This window comes from Dromiciops gliroides, chromosome 3 (genome assembly GCF_019393635.1).
Source record: "Dromiciops gliroides isolate mDroGli1 chromosome 3, mDroGli1.pri, whole genome shotgun sequence".
Classification (NCBI taxonomy): Eukaryota; Metazoa; Chordata; class Mammalia; order Microbiotheria; family Microbiotheriidae; genus Dromiciops; species Dromiciops gliroides.
Genome location: NC_057863.1, coordinates 323,246,246 through 323,271,750, shown reverse-complemented (window position 1 = coordinate 323,271,750; position 25,505 = coordinate 323,246,246). Strand labels below are relative to the sequence as shown.

The 25,505-nt window shown below is 37.7% G+C and overlaps 1 protein-coding gene across 1 annotated transcript in view; it reads right to left on the bottom strand.

Annotated features, from left to right (window-relative positions):
- Positions 1–25,244, bottom strand: part of QTRT2 (queuine tRNA-ribosyltransferase accessory subunit 2) — a 42,174-nt gene extending 16,930 nt beyond the window's left edge. Inside the window, exons 1-6 of the mRNA XM_043996583.1 lie at positions 25,122–25,244; positions 14,150–14,370; positions 11,281–11,336; positions 7,170–7,246; positions 4,470–4,682; positions 3,355–3,554 (exon numbers count right to left, since the gene is read on the bottom strand). Coding sequence (XP_043852518.1) covers positions 3,355–3,554; positions 4,470–4,682; positions 7,170–7,246; positions 11,281–11,336; positions 14,150–14,349 — 746 coding nt within the window. The 5' untranslated portion in view covers positions 14,350–14,370; positions 25,122–25,244. The remainder of the gene's footprint in view (positions 1–3,354; positions 3,555–4,469; positions 4,683–7,169; positions 7,247–11,280; positions 11,337–14,149; positions 14,371–25,121) is intronic.
- Positions 25,245–25,505: the final 261 nt, after the last annotated feature.

Genomic DNA, 25,505 nt, shown 5'->3' with positions numbered 1-25,505 from the left:
TCTGAGCATTTTTTCATATGGCTACAGAAGAGTTTGACCATTTATCAATTGGGGGATGCCTCTTATTTTTATAAATTTGACTCAGTGCTATGCTCAGCATATATTTGAGAAATGAGGACTTTATCAGAGAAACTTGATGTATTACTTCATTGTTTATAGTACCTTTTAGCATAATATAGTTTTCCCTGATTTCTCTTGGAATTAGGTCTATTTTTGCTTTTGCTTTGTCCTTTTTAACTTCAGTTGAAGCATATTAGATTCTGCTCCAGCTCCGTATTTTTAACTTTGTGTGTGTCTTTCTGTTTTAAGTGTCTCTTATAAATGACATATTGTTAGATTACGGTTTCTAAACCATTCTGCTATCTGCTTCAACTTTATGGGTGAAGTCATCCCATTCACACTCATAGATATGATTACTAACTGTAACTCCATCCCATTTTCTTCTGTTCCTTCTCTCTTTTTGTTCTTTCCCTCCTCAAAGGTCTATTTTGCTTCTAATCACTGTCTGACTTAATCTACCCTACCTTTTATTATCACCCCCCTCATCTCTTATCCCCTTCCCCTCCTATTTTCCTATTAGACAAGTTAGATTTCTATACACAACTGAGTGTGTGTATATATATTCTTCTCTCTTTTAACCAATTCTGATGAGTGAGGTTCAAGCATTGCCTGCCACCTCCCTCTTCCTTGAGACCAATTTTATATGAGAAAATTTTCCCCATTCTACTTCTCCCTTTCCCTTTCTCCCAGTGCATTCATCTTTTTCCTCCCTTCTTTTTTTTTTTTTTGAGATCATTCCAACATAATCAACTCACATCCATGACCCCAGTCTTTGTAAACTCTTTTTAACTGCCCTAGTAAGGATAAAGTTCTTAGGAGTTACCTGTATCATCTTCCCAAATAGAAATATAAACATTTTAACTTTAAGTCCTTTATTGATTACTTTCATATCTACCTCTTTATGCTTTGCTGGAGTATTTGATATGAATATCAACTTTTCTAATCAGCTCTAATCATTTCACAAGGAATGCTTAAAATTCTTCTGTTTCATTGAATATCCATTTTTTTCTCCTAAAGGATTATACTGTTTGCTGGGTAGTTTTTGTTTTGTTTTTTGGTTGTAAAACTAACTTCTTTGCCTTCCAGAATATCAGCTCCTTTCATGTGGAAGCCAGTAAATCTTGTGTGATCCTGACTGTGGCTCCATAATATTTGAATTTTTTCTTTCTGGCTTCTTGAAATATTTTTTCTTTGACCTAGAAACTCTGGAATTTGGCTATAATATTCCTAGGAATGTTCATTTTGGTATCTCAGAAGGTGATTAGTAGATACTTTTTATTTTTATTTTATCCGTTGGATAAAAAATATTGGGACAGTTTTCCTTGATAATTTCTTGAAATATGATGTCTAGGCTCCTTCTTTCATGATGGGTTTATGGTAGTCCAAAAATTCTTAAATTATCCCTCCTTGATCTTTTTTCTAGTTGTTTGTTTTTTGTTTTTTTAGTGAGGCAATTGGGGTTAAGTGACTTGCCCAGGGTCACACAGCTAGTAAGTGATAAGTGTCTGAGGCCGGATTTGAACTCAGGTACTCCTGACTACAGGGCCGGTGCTCTATCCACTGCGCCACCTAGCTGCCCCATCTAGTTGTTTTTCTGATGAGATATTTCATGTTTTCTATTTTTTCTCATTCTTTTGAGTTTGCTTTTTGTTTCTTGATGTCTCACAAAGTCATTAGCTGCCATTTGCTCAATTCTAATTTTTAAAGAATTATTTTTCTTCAGGGAGATTTCATACTTCATCATATCCCAACTCCTCTTCTTCCTTCTGCTCCACTTTTTCCATCTGGCCAATTGTGCTAATTAAGGAGTTCTTTTCTTCGGTGAATTTTTGTACCTGCTTTTCCATTTGGCCTATTCTACTTTTTAAGAAATTCTTTCTTCAGTGAATTTTTGTGCCTCTTTTATCAAGCTATTAATTTTTTTCATAATTTTTCTTGTATCACTCTCATTTCTTTTCCCAATTTTTCCTCTACCACTTATCTCTTTCTTTAACTCTTCCAAGAATTCTTGTTGAGGTTGGGTCCAATTAGCATTTTTCTTTGAGGCTTTGTTTGCAGATGTTTTCACATTATTGTTTTCTTCTGAGCTTATGTCTTTCCTGCAACTGTAGTAGCTTTTTATGGTCTTCTTGTTGTTGTTTGCTCATTTTTCTAGCCTATTTCTTGACTCTGAACTTTATCTTAAGTTGGGCTCTGCTCACCTGGGGATGGGGAGGCACTGTCCCAAGCTTCAGACTTTTTCATGCTGCTATTTTCAGAGCTAGTTCTGGAGGTTTGTAAGTTTTTAGTGCTTCCATGGTGATGTGATCCTGGGAGATAGATGGTCACTGCTCTCCAGGTCTGTGTTCTTATCTAGGAAGGGTCTCTGGTCCTTCCTGCAGCTGCAAGCACTCTGCCTTAGAACTGAGACCATGGTCCCTGTTCCCTTGTGACCAACCACTAGCACTCCACTCTGTTTTGAAACTGTACCCCAGAATTGTGTATGAGCAATAGGCTGCCAATCAGTGCCAGCTGTACCCAGTGCCAGCAAATGGTCCCTTGTAATCTTTTTTTTTTTTTTAAGTGAGGCAATTGGGGTTAAGTGACTTGCCCAGGGTCACGCAGCTAGTAAGTGTTAAGTGTCTGAGGCCGGATTTGAACTCAGGTACTCCTGACTCCAGGGCCAGTGCTTTATCCACTGTGCCACCTAGCTGCCCCCTTGTAATCTCTTTTCAACCAGGTGTCTGACCCCCTTACTGTCTCTGGACCGAGAGCTTCCAAAGCTGCTCCTGCCACTGCTGCCACTGTCATGGCCACTGTGGTATTCTCTCTGATGTGCCCACCCAAATGTTACAAAGCTCTCCTGCTGACCTCCAAAATTTTCTTAGTCTGGGAAAGATATCTCACCCTGATCTTTTTGTTGGCTCTTCCACTCCAAAATTCAATTTGAGGTGTTATTTTAAGGTTATTTGGAGGGGAATGTTGAAAGAGTTCATCTGGGTTGCTGTCTCTAACCTGTCATCTTGGCTTCCCATACATTGTGATTTTATATTATCATAATTCACATTATGAGGGTTGAAGACCCATGATGCCAGAAATCATCACATAAATCTATCTGCATTCTGTATAAGACTTCATCACAATGACTAGTCTGGATTCCAGATTTTGCCTCCAACAGCCAAGTGAGCCAAAAAGGGAAGAAAACACAACACCCAAGTAACAAGCCTTTTGGCTAGGCCCAGTGATACATAATATGCAAATATATATATATCTGCTCCATCCCATTCCCAACCTGACCCTTAACTTAATACTAGCCTCGGTTTGTCCTCTGGAAGTTCAGCTGTGACAGATGACATCAGCTTCAATCTTGTCTCCTTTGTCATGGCATCTCCATGAAAACCATCCAGGAGGAAGCCACCCACAGGCCGTTTTGCTGTCTCCCTTGCTGACCTCAGCCTTTCCTCTAGTACATCACCACCTTCAATGACTCCAATCATCACACAACTCCGAAGAACCTAAGTTGAGAAAGGAGGGTTGGAGCAATAGAAGGTCATAGAGAAAAAGAAAGAATGAACAACAGATAACACATACATGCCCCTCCGTTTCTGCTGAGATATCAATATTCAACCTTAGACCCTGGAGGGAATAGAGAGGCATTTAAGCTTCTATTCTGGCTTGGTTAAAAGTTATTAAAAACCAGCCTAAAGATTTAGGAGTTGATTAATAGCTGTGATGCCTAATCTATAGAGGTCCAAAACATTTACACTGGCCTGCTCACTGAATGTGCCTGGTACTCCCCATAGATAAATGTCACGGATAGGGATGAGGGATAGGCCAAGGAACAGATCTAGGATGATGTATGGAAGGAAAAACATGGATAACTGGGGACTAGGGTCAGGGATACAGGAAAAAAGGCCTGAAGCTATGTTCATCCTGACATCCATATCTTTGGTCCTATTCATCTCTCCACCTGAAAGGCCCTCCTTCCTTCCTTCTGCACTGTCTGAATTCATCATCCAACAGAAACATGATCTAGATCTCATTTCACAGATGAAGAAACTGAGGCCAAGAAGAGTTAAGTAGACTTGCCCAAGGTCACACAGCTAGCAAGGGGAAGAGTTAGAATTTCAATGGAGTTTTTCTCACTTCCAAATGCAGTGTTTTCCCACTATACTGCCCTACAAGTATTTGTTGATTTATTAGCTGATTATGCAGACTGGAGGTAGCCTTACCTCTAAGAATGATTGCTGATAATTTGCTGTAGAAGTAGTCAATGATTACAAAGTAGCCAATCTCCTGTGGGGTCTTTTTTTTTTTTTTTCCCATAAGGGGCAATATAAGTTTAATGCCTAAACTCTTCCACACAAGGAGTTGGTAAGCAACTCAACCCCCTCACCCCAGAGGGGTTCTAAGTCTGGATTTAGCCTTACCTCAGACTGTTCCTGGATCTTTAGACACTCATCAAGGAAATCCAGGGACCGATCCACAGACTTCCTGGCTCTTTTAGCAGAGAAGACTTCCCCACACAAAGCCTCCCCATCTGACAGGCACTGAAACCAGTCTGGCTGAAGGGCCTGCTGAATTGTCATGAACTTGGCTGCAGTCATTTCTAGGCGTCCTCCAACTCCCCACACAGACACAGACTGTCAGGAAGAAAGCACAGAGACATCACTGAGCACAGCTGACGGCTAAAAAGCAAATGCCATAAGCACAAATCTCATTATGTTATAAAGTAATACTGAACTCAAATCTCCTTCATGTTTGAGATGGAACTGACAATACAATCTCCTGAATGGATGGGGTACAAGAGCTGCCTCCTATACTTTTACTTCCTTCTCAAATTAGAAACTGGTGACCTAGCAGATAGAACACTGCACCTGGAGTCAAGAAGGCCTGAGTTCAAATCCAGACTCAGGCACTTACTAGCTGTGTGACCTTGGGCGAGTCACTTCACCACTGTCTGCCTCAGTTTCCTCAACTAAAAATTGGGATGCTAATAGCACCTATATCCCTGGGTTGCTGTGAGGATCAGAGGAGATAATAATTGTAAGAGCACTTAACACAGTGCCTGGCACATAGTAGGCACTTAATAATGTTTGCTTATTTCCCTTTCTTTGCAACCAGAAAAAGAGAAAAGTTGGTTAAGTTAAGTAGAACAAAGAAGACATAAGAGATACACAAATAGCCCAAGGGACATACTACTACCTCCAAGATAATAATAGGAATTACTATAGCACATTGGGTGCATTCCATAGGCAGGATTTACAGCAAAACACATACAAAAATAGGACAAGGATCAACAAGAACAAGGTGAGGAATTTATGATTTACATTGGTGGAAGAGGGAGCAACGAAATCCTAGATCCATCAAACAAACAAAAAAAATGCTTTGGTTTTAGTTAATCTTAGGTAATATTAAATACAACATGCTTTTAGAAGATGCTATTCACTTAACCCCCATTGCCTCACTAAAAAAAAAAAAAAAGAAGATGCTATTATCAGCACTGAGAATGTGTGGCTATAAGAAAAGTCAATTTGTTTTCAATATGACTAACGTGGAAATATGTTCAACATGATTGTACTGTATAACCTATATCAGATTGCTTGCTGTGATGGGGAGAGGGGAAGGGAGAGGGAGAAAAATTTGGAATACAAAATATTTCAAAAATGAATGTCGAAGGGGCAGCTAGGTGGCACAGTGAATAAAGCGCCAGCCCTGGATTCAGGAGGTCCTGAGTTCAAATCTGGCCTCAAACACTTGACACTTACTAGCTATGTGACCCTGGGCAAGTCACTGAACCTTCAATGCCCCATTTATAAAAAACAAAAAACAAGGAGCAGCTAGGTGGTGTAGTGGATAGAGCACCAGCCCTGGATTCAGGAGGACCTGAGTTCAAATCTAGTCTCAGACACTTGACACTTACTAGCTGTGTGACCCTGGGCAAGTCACTTAATCCCAATTGCCTCAACAAAATAAAAAACAAACAAACAAACAAACAAACAAAAATGAATTCTGAAAACTATCTTTACATGTAATTGGAAAAAATAAAATAAATACTATTTTTAAAAAGTCAATGTGTTTTTATATGGAACACTTCACTACATTGCCAATGTAAGGCTCCATTTCAAAAGGTGACAACTCCTTTGTCTGAAATACTTTTCATATTTCCACAATGGCCGAGAGACACCAAATACAAAAAATGCAATTCTATGTATGGTTGTATGAGGCATAATCCACTTTTGGGGTGGGGGGCAATGGGGGTTAAGTGACTTGCCCAGGGTCACACAGCTAGTAAGCATAATCCACTTTTTTACTGACTATTTTTGAGATTATTAAATCCATAGACAAGTAACTGTGTAAGTTCAAGAAAAAAAAGAGAGATTTCTCTGGAGCAGCTAACCTTACACTTGGCCACCTCAAAGAATCTTCCAGTTGCCACAGAAGCCAGTTTCCCAGCTACCCAGATAAAGCCGCCTTTCACAGGCAGATTTTGTGTGCCCATTCGATAGATCTCCCATGAAGGATTTATTGGGAAAACATGGACAAAAAAAGCACAGGATGAAAAGGGTATGGGGGGGGGGGGGGTTATCACCACTGGAGAGAGGAAAAATCAAAGATTATATAGTCTTTATCAAGAAAAGATTTCGGGCAGCTAGGTGGCGCAGTGGATAATGCACTGGTCCTGGATTCAGGAGGACCTGAATTCAAATCTGGCCTCAGACACTTAACACTTACTAGCTGTGTGTGTGACCCTGGGCAAGTCACTTAACCCTCATTGCCCCACAAAAAAAAAAAAAAAGAAAAAAGAAAAAAAAGAAAAGATTTCTTACAATGCAAAAGTTTAAGATGTATTCATGACCCAAAGTCAAGGAACTTCAACCAATCCTATTCTCTTCACCCAATACACATATAGCATTACCATATCATACTATAAACTACCCTATCTTACTATATTAATAGTAATAAAGCAGGGGGCTCTAAAAGGTAGAAGAGAGAGATCAGAGCTTCTCAAAATCTAATCCTTTATTGATTTTTTTGGGGGGACATCTAATCCTTTCGTATCTAAGGACTAGAATAGTCTAGATTTCCTTATGGAAAGCAGGAACCACAGAGCCCTTATGAGAACATACCTTATTAGTTACATAGCCAGCTGGGCAGGGATTGACGGGATCATGGAGGGAACAATAGAATATTGATTCTGGCATTCCTGTCCAAAAAAAAAAAAAGAAAGAAAGATTTTAGGTCAATGATTTTACCATGTTGCAAAAAAAAAGTATTTTCTACTAATGTATGATGCAAGGTAAAGGAGAAAAAGAAAGAATTCACATGTGGAAATAATCTCATCAATTAGAAATAAATCTCAATGTGGTGAAATTCAGGCACACACCTAGAATTTTCAATTAAATAATCTGCAAGTGTTTATTAGCCCCTGTGGACCAGGCACTGTAGTAAGTTCTAGGGATATAATGAATGAAACAATCCCTTCTTCAAGGAGTTTACATTCTAACACTGGAGACAACAAATAAATATTTAAAAATAATACAAATAAGTACAAAGTAGTTAGATACAAGGAAGATTGAAAGAGGGGGAGTGGCAGTTGAGGGGGACAGGAAAGGCTTCATGTAGAAGGTGGTGTCTGAGCTGAATCTTAAAAGAACTTAAAACTAATTGTTTAATTAATTAGAAAGATGTCACAATTTTATTAACTAATGAAGAAATAACAAAACATGCATGTTAATTATAAATGAACCCAGGATGAAAATGAGTAAGAAAAATTATCTAGTAACTGGAAGGTGGTTCACCCCACCTAGGCTACACATGTAATTTAATATATAGGTACACTCATTTCTTCAAGGAAAAAAGGATTCATAGGGATCCTTGTAATCTTTCCATTACAGCAGGGCTTCTTACAATAGGGTCTGTGATCTTAGTGGGTTTTTTGTTTATTTGTTTTACTATTTTGATAAGTAGTATTTCTTTTTCTTTTTTTTTTAGTTTTTTTGTTTATATCATAAAAGTATTTTATTATTTTCTAGTTACATGTAAAGATAGTTTTTAACATTTGTTTTCATAAGATTTTTAGTTCCAAACTCCCTCCCCTCCCCCCTTCCCCCTCCCCAAGACAGAAAGAAATCTGATATAGGTTGTATATGTACAATCACATTAAACATATTTCTGCATTGATAACTAGTATTTCAATAAAATTTGTTTCTTCTGTAATCCTATGTATTTTTTTTGGATATGTTTTTTTTTTTTTAACGAATTTAAAAACATCCTTCTGAGAAGTTCATGGACTTCCATCATACTGCCAAAGGGGTACAGCACACACAAAAAGTTAAGAATCCTTGAGTTAGAGGGATAAAACAGTTTTAGGTCACCAAACCTTATGATATTCCTATTTTAAGATACTTTAAATAATCTAAAATTAGGGTGAAAAATTTTCTAAGGTAGCCAATAAAACTTGAGCAAAATTGTTTCGACAAAACATTAAAAGAAGTTTTACAGTTTTCCCATCTTCCTTTCAATGCTGAGTCATTAAAGTCAACTCTAGACATCTCGTTTTCGATGACTTATTAACTTTATTGACATAAATAAGATCTTTGTTGACTCTAAACTGAGAGGAGCTGGATGAGAAGGCCCTTTAAGCCAGAGTATTTCATTACTTTCCTGAGAAAGGCAGGAATCAACAATCTCGTATCTGGTCAGTGATTTTAAGCTCCAACTGTGCATCAGCTTGAAAGGTTATATTTGTCGATTCCCAGCATTGAGTTTCAGGAGAGAAGCAGGCAGGTGAAAGTAGATGCTCAGCCTTTTAGCTCCACCTGAGTCAGGTCTTCATAGTGTAGCTTCACTATTTTGTTTGCAATGATTTTCCCAGAAATTGGAAACACCCATGTTCAAATATAAGGACAAAAAAAAAAAAGCCCAAACTTAGAGCAGAACACAGAGGAAAAATGCTATAAAGAACATTTGACTTGAGAGTAAGGAAACTCAACTATGTCTCTGCATTAAAGATCTGTGCAAATCTGACCTGCATCTATAAAGTGAAAGGGTTGTACTAGATAACCACTAAGGTCCCTTTTAACTAGAAACTCCTCTAGTTTCTGGATTATCCAGACTACTATTTTCCTACAGTCACATGACTAGATCTGAGAGAGGAGTATATATATACATATGCATTTCCCTTTACCACTAAGCAAACTTCTGGGCCTCCTTCCTATTCTTTCATTTAGTTACATGTTTAAGGAAAACAAACTCATTTTAAAATTAGCCTAAGCAAAATGTAAGTAGGAAGAAATCTCTCTCACACACACATACATACACAAATGTGTACAGTGTCTTCAAAAGTCAGATATATTATTTTTTGCTTTATTAATGGTTTTAGATTATCCTTACCATTCCTCCTTTCCTTATGCATGAATAATTAGGAAAAGAAACATTAGCAAAAGACTCTAGAAAGTAACCTTCCATTCTGTGCTTATATGTAAATTATACAAATGTGGAATCTTCAAAAGTCTGTTTCAAAAGTGTTACTGTATCTTTAAAAGGAAATGGAATCTTGGAGTGACAGCTTAACCGTCAGTCTAAAAGGAGTCTGTGAAGAGACTGAGAGCTGATCTGTCATTTTGGAGAGACTATTTCTAAGATGGCTAAAGAGAAGACATAGAGAAAAAAAGACTAAGATAACTTATTTCTAGAAAGAACCGAATTTAACCCTTATCTCGCAAAGGAACGGGGAGAATTTTTGAGAAAAGACTCCAATTTGTACACTGAGAAAACTGAATGGTAGGACTATGTTGACAGAATTCAGGAGGAGAAAACAGCGGAAATGATGATTAAAGGTGACTTTGGCTGTGATCTTTCTCACATTTGATATACTGTATGTGATTATTTAAGTCTTTATGTTATTGTTTTTAACACAGTTAATAAGCAATAATATAAATATTTAAATAATTACCTATAATTTATCACTAACTTTGATATTTACCGAAACCTAAGAAATTAAAGGTTTGATATAGAGGGATAAGCAAATGCTTATGGGGAAAGAGGTTTCTCCAGTTTACTAAGTATTGCTCACTTAATAAATTTTAATAAAAATTACTTATTTAATTTGTTGTTGTTCAGCTGGTTTCGGTTGTATCCAACTCTCTGTGTCCCCATCTGGGGTTTTCTTGGCAAAGATACTGGAGTGGTTTGCCCTTTCTGTCTCATTTTACAGATGAGGAAACTGAAGTAAACCGGGTTAAGTGACTTGTATAAGGTCACATAGCTAGTAAGTGTCTGAGGCAAGATTGGAACTCGGGAAGATAAGTCTTCCTGACTTCAAGCCCAGCACTTTATAAACTATGTCACCTAACTGCCCTATTTAAAAAACATTACTTATTAAACGACTAAACAACAACTTCTTAAACTGGGGACTTAAAACTAATTGTTTAATTAATTAGAAAGATAATATAATTTTATTAACTACTTAAGAAATAACAGAACATGCATGTTGATTAACTATGAACCCAGAATGAGAATAAATAAGAAAAATGATCTGATAGCAGGGAGGTGGATCACTTGACTTAAGCTACACAGGGGAAGTGTCAACTCTAAAATTCTGCCATTCTGCCACATTTTTTTCAACTTGACTTTTAATAAAACAAAAAAAGAAAGAAAAAATAATTGTTCTGAGAATGCGGAAAATTAGAAGGAAAAGCCTGAAGCTAAGAAATTCACATTTTAAGTGTTCTCTTTTTTGAAGACAGTTGCAGAATACAGCAGTTTGATGGTCTCATGTATTAAAAATGACAAAAATTGGTGTTGGTTCATAAGTTGGGTTGGGATTCAAAAACACCATACTGTACAAAGTCTTTCACTGAAATACAAGGCCTATCAGTTGCCAATAAGTTCTCAGTCCAAGAAGAAACCTGACTGAACAATAAACAGCAACACATGAGTGTTTGTACCTCAAACACCTTTCACATAAGTGGTCCCTTGCTGTCACAGCAGAGATCTTTAATGCAAGGAGAGACCTATAGAAGGTAAGCTAGGACAATAATTGTCCCCTTTATGGTTTTTTCTGGAAGGAAGAGGACATATTCACAACTAGAAATCTCGATAAGTACAAAATTTCTGCAATGGAGGAAAAAAGATTTAAGATACCACAACACATTTGGAAATGAATAGTTGCCCCTGTATTACCAAACTCTAAAATTAGGATATCAACAAGACACACACTAACTATACAATTTTTACCTATAAATTTTCCAATTCCTTGCTTATATTCCTCCAAGACTTCATAATGTTCTGCCCTGTGACCAAAAGAAAAACACAGGTGACATAATTGCTAGAGAAAAATCAGCTCAAGTTCTTGATGAGGCAGAGAAGGCATGCTTAAACACCAACATAAACACAAAATTACGTTACAGCAAAACTGGTCTTTCAACAACAAAATTCAGCACCACTTAAAGCCTTAGTTTTGCTATAGCCAGAGAAATAAAACCTCTGAAACAACACGTTCAATGAAGACCTGAGTAATGGGAAAAGACGCTTTGATTTAGGACAGTTGGGTTTCCTTCTCTCTCTTCTCTCACCCTTAAAAAAATCATAGTTATTTCATAGAAGATTAGAGAATTATTTGATCATTCATCAAGTACTTTAATGAGTATAAAAGTGCTAGGATGAAAACGACACAGAACCGGTTGAAAACCATAGGTGAGACACAGAGGATCTATGACATAATTTTCAGTTTCATGACAAATAATTGGCAGAAAAGAACTTCAAGCAGTGAGTGCTGGCAGCTACTCTGCTGGTTTTCAACTTCCCTAGGGCACCATCTCTGAGCTATGGTTTGAAGCATCTCAAAAACTAGTCAGGGACCTGGCATTTGGAGGCTGGCTCTTCAGCTCTCTACTGGGCCAGCATGTACAGGAACAGAGAGCACAATATAGCTTAGGCCTTGGCCCTTATTATCTTTCTCTTGGTGCTACAGACCTATCCTAAAACAAGAATCTAGAATGGGGTCAATACGGAAGAGTCAGATTTAGTTCCTATGACTTAAACTTGGTACTAGTGGAGTTTTCCCTGACCCAGGAACAGTGGAATATGACCTTATAGCATGTCAAGGGACTTTGGATAAGCTCCAAATTGGCCTGTGCTTGCTGGCCTGGGAAGAGGTCTATTGCTTGCCTTGGGCTTAGAATTCTTCCTCACTCTTACCTTGAATCATCAAGGAATAAGGCTGTTGCATCTTGTTAGATCACTTTTAATATCTTGAAACTACTTTTGTACTCCAGAGGCAAAAATGTTATAACATTTTAATTAGTGTTAATATTCGGTGCCTTTCTATTTGCCTATAGGCTAAAATGCAAACTCCCTGGCCCAGTACTTAAAACTCTTCCCAATTTGGCTCTAGCCTACCTTTCCAGAGATCTCATATCACCATAATGCTCAGCATAGTGCCTGGCACACAGTAAGTGCTATATAAATGTTAGCTACTATTTTTATAATTGTTGTTGTCATTATTATGCGTATCATATATGTAATATTACCTATATTGTGTATAGTAGGATGTGTCATTCTAATATCTTTTATATTATAATATATTGCATATATTGATTTGTATACAATATTATATTATTATAATATATATAATAATGATAACATTTATATCATGCCTAATATTTGCCAGGCACTGTACTAAATGCTTTACAAATATCATCTCACTGGATCCTCACAACAAACCCTGAGGGTAGGTACTCTCTCCATTTTACAGATGAGAAAACCAAGGCAATCAGAGGTTCAGTGATTTGGCCCATGGTCACATGGCTGTGGGAGGATGCATGTGAGCCTCAGTCTTCCTGACTCCAGGCACAGCACTCTATCCACCGTGCCACCTAACTGTCATCCTTTCCACTACGTTCTAGCCCAGTGGTGTCAAACTCAAACAGAAGTGGATTCCAGTGGCAGCCTACTTACTTAAACAATCCCAAATTGATATTATCTGTATAATATATTGGCACTGGTGGATAGAGCACCTGCCCTGGAGTCAGGAAGACCTCACTTCAAATTTGTCCTCAGACACTCACTAGCTGTGTGACTCTGGGCAAGTCACTTCTTAATTCTGTTTGCCTCAGTTTCCTCATCTGTAAAAGGAGTTGGAGAAGGAAATGGCAAATCCCTCCAGTATCCTTGCCAAGAAAACACCAAATGGGGTCACAAAGAGTTGGACACAACTGAAACTACTGAACAACAAACTGTATATTTATTTTGTTAAACCTTTCCCAATTATACTGGTTGAACTAGGGGAATTTTCCCATCACCTCAGTTCTAGCCGACTCTCACTCATACCTATACTTTGTACTCTATCTCCCACCTCTTACCTTGGCACAGGTTGCCCATTACTTCTAGAATACATTCCCTCCAAATTTCTACCCTTCAGGATCTTTACCTATCAAAGTTCAATTTTGGTGCCACATCCTCTGCAAAGTTTTTCCAAATCTTTAATTATTAGTGCTCTTTCTTCAACTCATATACGTAATATGCCAGATTTAGAGGTAAGAAGACCTAGGTTTGAGTCCTGTCTCCAATGTTCCCCAGCTGTGTAAGCCTCAGCAAGTCACTTAAATTCTCTGAGACTGAGTTTTCTCGTTTGTAAAATGAGGCCAATAATAGCACCTAATAATAATCACAGGGCAGTTGTGAAGATCAAATAAAACAGTATCTGTAAATAACTTCTGCAAACCTTAAAGCACTATATAAATAGGGGCTATTATTATCATGTCATCTATAGGACAGATCCCTCTAATAGAAGGTAATCTCTTTGATCTCTCTGCAGCATTTAACATTGTTGAGTCCTCCCTCCTCCTAGACATCCTCTCCTTCTTGGGTTTTCATGATTGTAGCACCTCTTTTTTCTTGTCCCACATGTCCTACATATAACGACAGGGGTTGTCGCATACCCAGCACCTAGCTCAGATCACACAGAGCAGACCCTTCATAAATGTCTGCTGCACTGAAACAAATCTCATGTGTACATGTCTGCATAAAATATACCAAACAGCCTGCAATGATTACTCTAAGCTTGTTGTTTATAATAACAGATGCAATGAGGACCAATATTTACAGTGATGCCAGGGTGAGATGAGTCATGACGGGAACGCCGCTGATGACCTGCAATGTCTCATGAGTCAGGTGTGGAGCTGACCCTGTTCTGGTGTACAGCAAGCAACCCGGAAACTCCATGGTGTGGCCCCCTTTCTTTCCAAGGTTATTTAATGTTCCAAGGCGACAGCCCTGAACCACCCTGGAGAGACTCAATTTCATCTTGAAGTTATTCTCTGATTCCTGATAGGGGGGAAAAAGAAAAAAAAAAAGACACTTGTTAAAAGAAATTCTATGACAAATGAAAGCCAAACATTTTGCAATCAATATACACCATATTACCACTGGTTCTAGGTGTTAATACTTTTATACCCATCCTCCTTCAACTAGGTGACATAAAGCAGTGGACTTGGAATCAGGAAAAACTGAGTTTGAATCCTAACCCAGACACAATGCAAGAACCCTGGACAAAGGTTCTATCAACCTCAATTTCTGCATCTGTAAAAAGAGGAAGAATAATAGTACTTCCCTCACAGAGTCATTGTAAGGAAGAAATGAGATGCTGTATGTCAATCACTTTGCAAACCCTCAAGACTGAATGCGATGATGGAAAATGCTCTCCAAATACAGAAAAAAAAAAAAAACCCCCAAAAAACCTGTTGAATCTGGATGCAGATCAAACCATACTATTTCTATTGTTTTTGTTGTTATTGTTTTTCTTTTTTGAGGTTTTTCCTTTTTGCTCTGATTCTTCTCTCATTACATGACTAATGCACAAATATGTTTAATGTGATTGTATATATATAACCTATATCAGATTATTTGCTGTCTTGGTGTGATGAAATAATGAGATTTAGCAGATACTCAAAGACCCACCTGGAGATTAATCTAGACTGATTGAATCAAGTGAGAGTGATTAACTGCTGATTAGCCTACTTCAAGTTAACTGGATTGTAATCACACCTTGAGAACACCTTCAGAACCAATGGATTTGGATGATGCCAACCAATCAGCTTGAAGCAGTGTGTAAGGACCGCCTCTGTTCCAGACCTATAAAAAGCTTCCACAATGAGTTTGCTGGAGAGAGTTCCTGATTAAAGCAGGCTCGTGGAGGACGACTTTAGGAAGAACCCAAGCAGGCTGGAACTCTAGGCTAGGTAGGACTTTTTTTTTTCTGAACTCCTTGTGAATACCTCTATGCTTTAATAAATGTTTAATGCCCAAGGACTGGTGCTAAAGCTTCTAATTTAAGGCGACCACAATTTAGATTTTAAACATCACATTGGGGAGGGGGGAGGGAGAGGAGGGATGGAGAAAAATTTGAAACTAAAAATCTTATGAAAACAAATGTTGAAAATTCTCTCTAAATGTAACTGGAAAATAATAAAATATATGGGAAAAAAAAGACTGAATGTGAGTTCTTATCATTAGAAGAAACTAGAAAGGAATTGGACTTAAAATGTCTTCCCTCAAGGTCACAATGAACTCAATGGCAAATCCAGAACTCAAGTCCACGGTCTCTGAGTTTTCAGACCTTCCTTAAATCACATAATGACTACACTGGCATTTCTTGGTACAAATTAATATAAAACAAACAAAAAAGTAGGAAATTTTTGAAAAATCACGTGCATCTATTGAAATATTCTTAGGATAACACAAAATCTCTGAAAACTAATAGCTAATGGGAAAAGGAGGTAGTGTTCCTGTTGTTTGACAACACTGTTAAGAGGTCAATTTTTTTTCTTCCATTGGTAATTCAAGTTCACATTCAGGACTTCAAGGGGATAGTTTCCATCTTCTACTAGTAAATTCCAGTGATTCCCAACATAGTTCAGTCATTTATTTGCTATGTTTCTGGCCTATACTAGCTTGTAGGTCAAGAGTAGAAACAAACCATATTCCTATTTTAACCAGTTCCTCCAGTGTCAAATGAGATACAATTTTAAATGTAGCATGAGATTTTCTACAAAGGTATGGTAAATTATTTCCACATGTAGTCAGTTCTTCAAATAATCCCTGATGTTATGGATTTAAGTACCACATTCTTTGCAGTTTTTTCCAACAAAATCCTCATCTATAAAATGAAGAGAATGGACCAGATTACTCTGATGGTCCCTTCTAGTTCAAAAACTTTTACTTCTGATTCTATAAAATCTTAAGTTTAATAATGTTCACCTTGTTAGTGGAGAAACTAACTCAGAAAATTGGGAGGCCCCAACTGAGTCCCTTTTTTTCTTTTAATTCTCACAAAGAAAATTCCCCAGGAAAGTGAACCTTATTCCCTTAAAGGATTAAGAGCATTTACATTTAAATATAATGCCCAATATGCTCTTTGAAATTTTAAAAATTAAGCTTTCTCTTTTTGGCTCAATAAGAGAATTTATGTAGGTCATTCTGTGTAATCAATATGCACAGTATAAAGTAACTGAGAATGCAAGACGCCTGTTCACTTTCTTCCAACTGAAACTAGAAGCCTCGTTTCAAGTCACCAAAGAGAAGCAGCCATAAATATTAGAGCCAATGAAATATACAGAAATGGGGAAGAGTTAGGTATGTTATTGCTTAATTAATAATAGCAACTATAAAATAAAAGTAAATTAAAATTGAAACTTCATTAAAATTAAAATCAGTTAAGATAAAGCAAGGATGTTTATGCCCCCTAAAAGTTGTAAATACATATATATAAAATCAAAGAAAAAAAATATGATGTTCTGATGAAACATACACTATATTACATGAGGCAAGACAGAAGAATCAGTCAGCTCCTTTTGGGCAGAAGTTATTTTTTGGTTTTGTCTTCAGATCTTTAGCATTCAGGACAGTCCCTTGCATATATCAAGTGATTAATAAATGCTTACTGAATTGAACAAAAATGCTCGAATTTTTCTAACAACACATTGTCACAGTATGCTTTCTTAGAGGATTTTAAAAAAATTAATTGGCCTAGTACAGTCAATTATTAATCACAAGTAATAAAAATTGTGCTCACAAAGGTCTGAGCCCATTTGTGGCAAAACCTGTGGCAAGACCTGTGCTCTAGAATACTAAAAGGTAGCAAGAAGGGGGAAGTGCTATTTGGACCTAGATTCTGGTCAATCACAATCATTGACAGAGATGTCGGCAAAATACTCGACCAAAGCTTTTTTTGTTACCCTCATGGGTAAGATGGCAAGTTGTGGACTAGGGGACAAGTGGATTCAGAATTGGAAAATCAGAACAAAAGAAGAATCATCAATAGCTCTACATCAACTTGAAGGAAGGTTGCCAGTGGAGTGTCCTAAGGAACCTGTCCTTGATCCTGTGTGATCTGATATTTTTATGTAGCATAAGATGACCTCTGAAGGTGCCTTCCAGTTCAATATCTCTGATCTCTGAATCTAAAAAGAATTAAGCTTAATACTATCTACCTTGTTAGTGGAGAAACTAACTTAGAAAATTGGGATACCCCAACTCCCAGTCCTTTTTTTTTCTTTTTAATTCTCACAAAAGAAAACTCCCCAGGAAAGTGAACCTGGACAAAAAGAATACATGTAATACTTATCATAATTGCATATGACATGCAATTGAATATGTCAGATAACAGAATTTGAATCATAAAAAATTTTGGCTAGATTAATGGGTTGAACCTAATATGATGAAATTTAATAGAGAGAAATTTCTTAGTATAGGAAAATGTTTCTTTACTTTAGGAATTTCCCCAAATGAGGTTTCACTGAAGTTTTCAGGAAACAATGACAACAGCAAAAATAATAATGTTGGCTTCATTTATCACTTAGTCTCATTTCTAGAGGTAGAAATTCATTCTTTAGTAGCACCTCATGTTTTGCATAACTGTGCTAATGTGATATGATTTTCTGTACTTCTGTATTTTTTTTTTCTTTTTAGGTGGGTGGAAGGAGGTAGGAGGGAGAAAAAAATGAATGTTTGATAATTGAAAGATTTTTTTTCAGTTAGTACTTCAGACCACAAAGTAGATCAGCGCACTCAAAATAATGAAAAAAAGGTACCTCGAACAGCCCATTCTCAGTCATATTTGAGAATGGAAGGCTATGTTTTGCATGACTTCACATGTATAATGGGTATTGTATTGCTAGCCTTCTCAATGGGTGGGAGAAGGGCCCGAGGGAGGGAGAGAATCTGGAACTGAACATAAAAAAGTAAATAAGAGAATGGAAGGATACTCTGAGAATCAACATATTGTTGGTAACAACTTTTAGACAATCTAGGTCAGAGTCAAAAAGCCCTTTTTCCCTTATGGCAGAGTGTAAAAATGCTGCCTCGTCTTGTAAAATAGTTGTAAAGCAATTTTAACATTGCTTAACCTAAATACACATATTTTATCTTTTACTTCAGACTATGAGCTGCTGTAATAGGAGATGCCTGTTCTTAATGAAATTCATATAAAAATAATAAGAAGGACCAGCCCAGGGGATTGCTAGTACATTTCAAAAAATAAATGTAGGTTATTAGGGAGAAAAGGGGGCAGGCAATAAGAAAGTAACTGAACATGTTCCAAAGGTATCCTTTCACATTCTAATGGTGTTTACTTATATTATTTTCTTGCAGTACACCTCAACTACTCAATTAAATGAAAAAGATGATTTTCCAGAATTCAATGTCAATTCACTTAAACACCTCTGTTTCTTGGAGGAACACATTACAATGGGAAACAGTCCTTGGTAATAAGAAGATATTGTATAAAGAAACTGAACAGAAAAATAGATTGTGCATTTTATATAGAGAGATGCTGGGGTCAATGTCTCAGAAGCAGAGACTGAACTGCTTAGAAAAAAAAAGTGAATTTGACTAGACTTCACTTATTATATAAGTATCTGATTTTTCTTGCTGGCAAGGCAAAACCATTTTGACCAAAGTGCAAAAAAGTAAATGTGCAAATGGTAGGGCAATTAAAAAAAGTAGTCAGAAATATGAAAGTGTTCTAAGAAACCAAGTACAGGTATTGGGACTCCTGATACATTATTTCTTGATGCATATTTTAGTGACATAACAAAAATCCTCAAAGTTTAGTGGAAATTCTTATTTTGTAAACAAATATCACAGTGCCTTTCAAAACATCAAGTGTATGTCTGGAAAGGATTTACAAAAGCCCCCAAAATAACATGCATCCATATAGCATTTTTTTTTGTTATAACATGACCTTTTTTAAAAACAAAATTGATCGGGGCAGCTAGGTGGTACAGTGGATAAAGCACTGGCCTTGGATTCAGGACGACCTGAGTTCAAATCCAACCTCAGACACTTGACACGTACCAGCTGTGTGACCTTGAGCAAGTCATTTAACCCTCATTGCCCCACAAAAATGGGGGAAAAAAATTGATTTTGCAAATATTTTGAAACTGCATTCAAGGAACAAGCTTAAGTAACAGAGAACCATCCTCTAGAGGGGTCACTTAGAGGACTGAGCACTGGGCCTAAAATCAGGAAGACCTGAATTCAAATGTGACCTCAGATACTTATCTGTTTGACACAATCTGTTTGCCTTAGTTTCATCAACTGTAAAATGAGGAATGTAATAACAGCTAACTCATAGGGTTGTTATGAGACTCCAATGAAAGAATAACATGTGCGGGGCAGCTAGGTGGCACAGTGGATAGAGCACCAGCCCTGAAGTCAGGAGGACCTAAGTTCAAATGCAGCCTCAGACACTTGACAAGTTAACTAGCTGTGTGACCCTGGGCAAGTCACTTAACCCCAACTGACTCACCAAAACAACAACAAAAAGAAAAACAAAAAAAAAGAAAGAATAATATGTGCAAAGCATAGGGCCTGGCATATAACAGGTGTTTAATAAATGCTTCTTCCCTTACCCCTTTCCACCAAAGAAATATTCATTTGGCCCAGTACTATTAATCATAAAATGAGAGCCAGAGAGGCCCTAAAAATCATCTAAACTAACCCCTTCACTATATTAAGTACTAGAAAAGAATTAAAAGATCCTACTCTCAAGTAATTTATGAAATCCAGTGCAATCATGAGAAATAGGAAACATATCCAAATTTGTATACTGTAAAGGAGAAAATCAGACAAAGTGTTGTAGGAAATACAAAGAAAGATTTTTGGGGAGTTTTGTCATAGAGATGGAAAGGGTGAAGACAAACAGTCTGGGAAGGTTTCATGGAGAAGGTACCCATGAAGCTAAGTCTTGAAGGATTTCAAGGCAGAAGTGAGAACAAAGCATATTCTAGGAATGAAGGACAGCCTGTATGAATAAATACAGATAATGGAGAAGAGAACACAATATATGAAGGAGAACAATGTAAAATAAAATTGAAGAAACTAGCGCTAGATTGTAAAAGACTAAGTTAAGGGATTGTCTTATTTGCAATAAGAAATTACTAAGGGGACAGCTAGGTGGCTCAGTGGATAAAACACTGGCCTTGAATTCAGGAGAACCTGAGTTCAAATCCGGCCTCAGACACCTGACACTTACTAGCTATGTGACCCTGGGCAAGTCACTTAACCCTCACTGCCCTGCAAAAAAAAAAAAAAAAGAAATTACTAAAGGTTTCTGAGTAAAATTGTTACTTGTTCAGATTTGTGAAGAATATACTGGAGACTGGGAGAAAGAAGGAGGTTATTACAATAGTCCAAGTAAGTAATGCTAAGGGCCTTGCTGAAGGTGGTGGCATTTTAAGTGGAGAGTAGAGAACAAATCAAAGAGATACTATCCAAGCAAAATTGACAAGATTGGGCAAACCAACCAGATACAAGGCACTAGGGAAGAGGAAATAATAAAGGCAAATTATAGCCAAAAGATGATGAAATCAGTTTTGGACACGTTTAGTTTGGGGAGGCCAGCTGGACACTGAGGTGGAAGACTGGTATCCAGCCAGTTTAAGGAAATTGGACTGGTGCTAGATATAGAAATTTCACAGAAGTATGCAATCTACGCATTGGCAGGAAGCTTAGAAACCACCTAGTCCAATCCATCTAGTCTTAGTGCTTCTCTTGTGGATAATGCTCCAGTTTTGCAATGCCCTTCCTAAAATGTGGTAGGAAGAATGAAATACAATATTACCAACACAGTCCCACAAGGGCAGAAAATACAAAAAGGACATTATCTCCCTTGTCCTAAACATACTCACTTTTTATGGCTGCCATGTTACATTGTCGCCTCACACTGAACTCAAGTCCAACTAAAACCTTCAGATTCTTTTAATTATTTTTTTTTTAGGCAATGAGGGTTAAGTGACTTGCCCAGGGTCACACAGCTAGTAAGTGTCTTAGGCCACATTTAAACTCAGGTCCTTCTAACTCCAGGCCCAGTGCTCTATCCACTGCACACCACCAAGCTGTCTTAACCTGCATATTTTTTAAAGACAAATTGCTATCTAGCCATACTTAACCATCTTTTACTTGTGAAGTTGACTTTTTGAACTCAAGTTCAAACTTGAACTCAAGTATGAAACTTCACATTTATCCCTATTAAATTTCATATATTAGAGTCAGCTCAGTATTCTTGTCCATCAAGATTTTTGGAATCCTTACTTTGTTATCCAATGTATTAGCTATCCCTATTTTGTGTCATCTGCAAATGTGATAAGCACATCCAAGTCATTGATAAAAATGCTAAACAGCACACATCCTTGGAGTTGACCTCAAATTATTAATGACTATGTTTTGGGTTTGGCCATTCAAACAGTAGCAAATTAACCTAACTATACTAATCTCAAGCCAGCAGATCTCTCTCTTTTGTCCACAAGAACAGCATAAAAAACTTGATGAAATGTTCTGGGAAACCTAGGTAAATACACACACACATACTTACATATATATTCTCCTCATTAATTAATCTAATATAGCCTCCTGGTTTTAGAGGTGAGGAAATTGAGGCCCAGTTGTTATCAGAATTCAAAGTCATGGGGCAGCTAGGTGGCACAGTGGTTAGAGCACCAGCCCTGGATTCAGGAGGACCTGAGTTCAAATCCGGCCTCAGACACTTAACACTTACTAGCTGTGTGACCCTGGGCAAGTCACTTAACCCCAAATGCCTCACCAAAAATATAAACAAATAAAAAACAAATACATCATAAAGAAAAAATAACTTTGAAAGGTTTTAGAATTCTGATCAATGCAATGATAAACCATGATTCCAGAAAACTAAAGATAAAGCACATTCTCTATCTCTTGCTAGAAAGATGGACTTAAAATACAGAATGAGACCTATTTTGGGGGGATGTGGCCAATATGGAAATTTATTATATACGACTATGTATAATTGTTATTAGGGTCTTCTGTATCAGTGTTTTTAATTGTTCGATGGGGGAAATAGGAGGGAGAGGAAAAAATGCTTGTTAATTGGCAAAAATAATAAATTTATATTTGGAAGAATAAAAAAATCATGGAGAAAAGGGGAGGTGCTACAAAACCAGAGAAGGGCAAATGTCCTGATTTTTTAAAAACTGGAAATGAATAGAGATTGCAAACATTAGGCTAGGTAGCCTGTAAGGTTTCTTCCACCTCTAGAACTATGATCTCTCCTAGGTTGACTTCCTTTGTATGATTCTAGTCCATAGGAGCTTTTCTCTGGCAGTTGATGGTACAAGGGATAATGCTTTGGGCCTGGAATCAGGAAAACCTGAGTTCAAATTCAGACTCAGACACTTACCAGGTGTGTGACCCTGGCCAAGTCATTTAACCTACTTCCTCAACTGTAAAATGGAGATGATAATAGCACCTTCCTTTGTAGGGTTGTTATAATCAGCTTAACACAGTGCCTGGCACACAGCAGCATAATATGAACACTTCTTTCTTCCCTTCCCTAAACACCCTGAGATCTGCTTTCTCCAAATCTAGGGTATATCAGAAAAAGTCTAGCTTTCCTTCTCTCTCTCTCTAATTACAAAGTGAACATTTTCAGGTGGAATAGTCACTTCTCTCTATGGAAAGTAAAAGTGAAATGGATATAGCCAAGGACAAGGCCTTGAGAGACACCACAACTATTGGACAGGAAGTGAAGGAAATGAACAAGGATAGGTCAGGGTCAGATAAATAGTTAGAATTCAGGAAAGATAACTCAGAAAGAGAGGAGTAGTCAAATTCTGTGGAAAAGTCAGGAAAGAATATTGAAGAGGACAGTTTCAGTTCCTTAGTGAGAATTGAAATGTCAGAATGAAGGGTTAAGGAGACAATGGTTGGTAAAGAATTGGCAGTAGTAACTGCAGACATCTGCTCCTACAAGTTTAACAGAGAAAGAGAAATACAAGATTATATAGCTAGAGGGGGTGGTCAATAGGTTTCTTATGGACAATGTGATCCAAGCACATCGCTGAAGAGTAGAAACTTTTTAAAAATGGTAACAATTAAGGAGAAAAACCAGGAAATAATGAATTTTGCTAAGAGTTGGGAAGTAATGAAGTAGACAAACTACTGTTTGATGATTTCGGTTTTTGCTGTAATGTTAATAAATCCATCACTAAGAACACTAAATAAATAAATCATTAAAACATATTATGACAACAGAAATAAAATTTTTCAGAAAACATACAGCACTTTGTCTTATTCAGCAACAAGAATCATATTCTCCTTACTTACTGATCAACTGACAATAGTGATTTTTTTAAAGTATTCTTTGCTGTTCTTTTTTTAAGAACATAATTAAAATGTATGTTCAGGAGGCAGCTAGGTGGCACAGTGAATAGAGCACTGGCCCTGGAGTCAGGAGGACCTGAGTTCAAATCCAGCCTCAGATACTTAACACTTACTAGCTGTGTGACCCTGGCCAAGTCACTTGACCCCAATTGCCTCACTAAAAAATAAATAAATAAATAAAGTGTATGTTCATTGAAAATGAAACACATGAAGACATCAAGAAATTAAATGTATTCCTCAAAATGGAACTTGGCAAAGATTTCTAATATACTTCAATCCTCCTAATAATAATAGCTTATTTATAAAGCACTTTTTTAAAACTAACTCTGCCTCCCCATTTTTTAAACTCTGCCCTTCTAATTTACATTGCTGACTAGATTACCACTAGTGAAAAGAGATAAAATGACAACATTCGGGGTAGCACCAAAAAGAAAACTTGAAAAGTATAAGAAGTCATTGTTTATCATGTACATATTATTAAAATGTCCATGCCAATTTTCATCTATGTGGATGAAAAAAATACAGATTAAATATTATTACATGTATTATTTATTATTAAAAATCACTAGGAATTTAAAGGCAAGTTGATTCCATGTCTGATTCTATGGACATGTATCAGGGCTGTCTGGATATTCCAGTGCATGTGCCAGAATTGTCCCATATTTACATAGTGACATGGTGGGGGATGGAGGGATGCTATATTTACATTGTTAAGTGGAGGTCTCTGGTCTACTCAGCTTCCACTCACAACAGATAAACTACATTCTCAATTCCTTACCAAGGAGGTACTTCCATAAAGGCCCCAGCATCGGGTGTAACCTCCTACTTAATCCAGGGTCACACTGTCAACATACCTCTTCTACATGAGTTCCAAATTCTCTCAATGACATTCTTCTTATCCTACCCCTGACTTTCCTTTCCTTTCCCTCCCTCCCTCCCTCCCCCCCTCCCTTCCTTCCTTCCTTCCTTCCTTTCTTTTTATTGAGGCAATTGGGGTTAAGTGACTTGCCCAGGGTTACACAGCTAGTAAGTGTTAAGTGTCTGAGGCCGGATTTGAACCCAGGTACTCCTGACTCCAGGGCCAGTGCTCTATCCACTGCACCACCTAGCTGCCCCGGACTTTACTTTTCAGCGAAGCCAGGGCCCTAGGAGCAATCTGTCTCCAAACCCCAGACAATGCCATCAGGATGAAAGGCACACAATGAAACACCCCTCCCCAGCCCTTGATACAATAAACTATACTGGGCTGGATCTGGAAACACCACTGAGGGTGGCTCAGATGGGGGGATCGGGGGAGGGGTAGAAAGAGGCAAAAATCTGGAATCGGAAACTGGGGGGGGGGTCAAATCCCAGGCTCTAGCAATGCCCTGAAATTCACTCACCCGTAGGTTTCCTCATCTGCAAAACTACTACATTGATTGTACACTGTGCAATCGTGACTGTAGCCATGTGCAATTCTACAATGTAGCTCAACGATCGTCGCTAAAATCCCCAAAATCCCCACCAGCGCAGCTCTGAAGCCAAGCTCTCAGGGACGAACACTGCCCGTCGCCCCCCCCCCCCCCCCCGCCCCAGGACAAGAAGGTCTATCTACTGAGTGGCCAGTCACCTGCTCATAGAAACACCGTGGGGCTGGGAAAGATGACCTGAGCAGAGGTCTAGAAAGAAGAAAGCCGTATAAGGGCACAAAAGAGGGGCGGCCATAGCTCCTGCAGCACTGGCACCGAGAGAGCCCGACGGGAGTATGCCCAAACCAAACCGGGAAA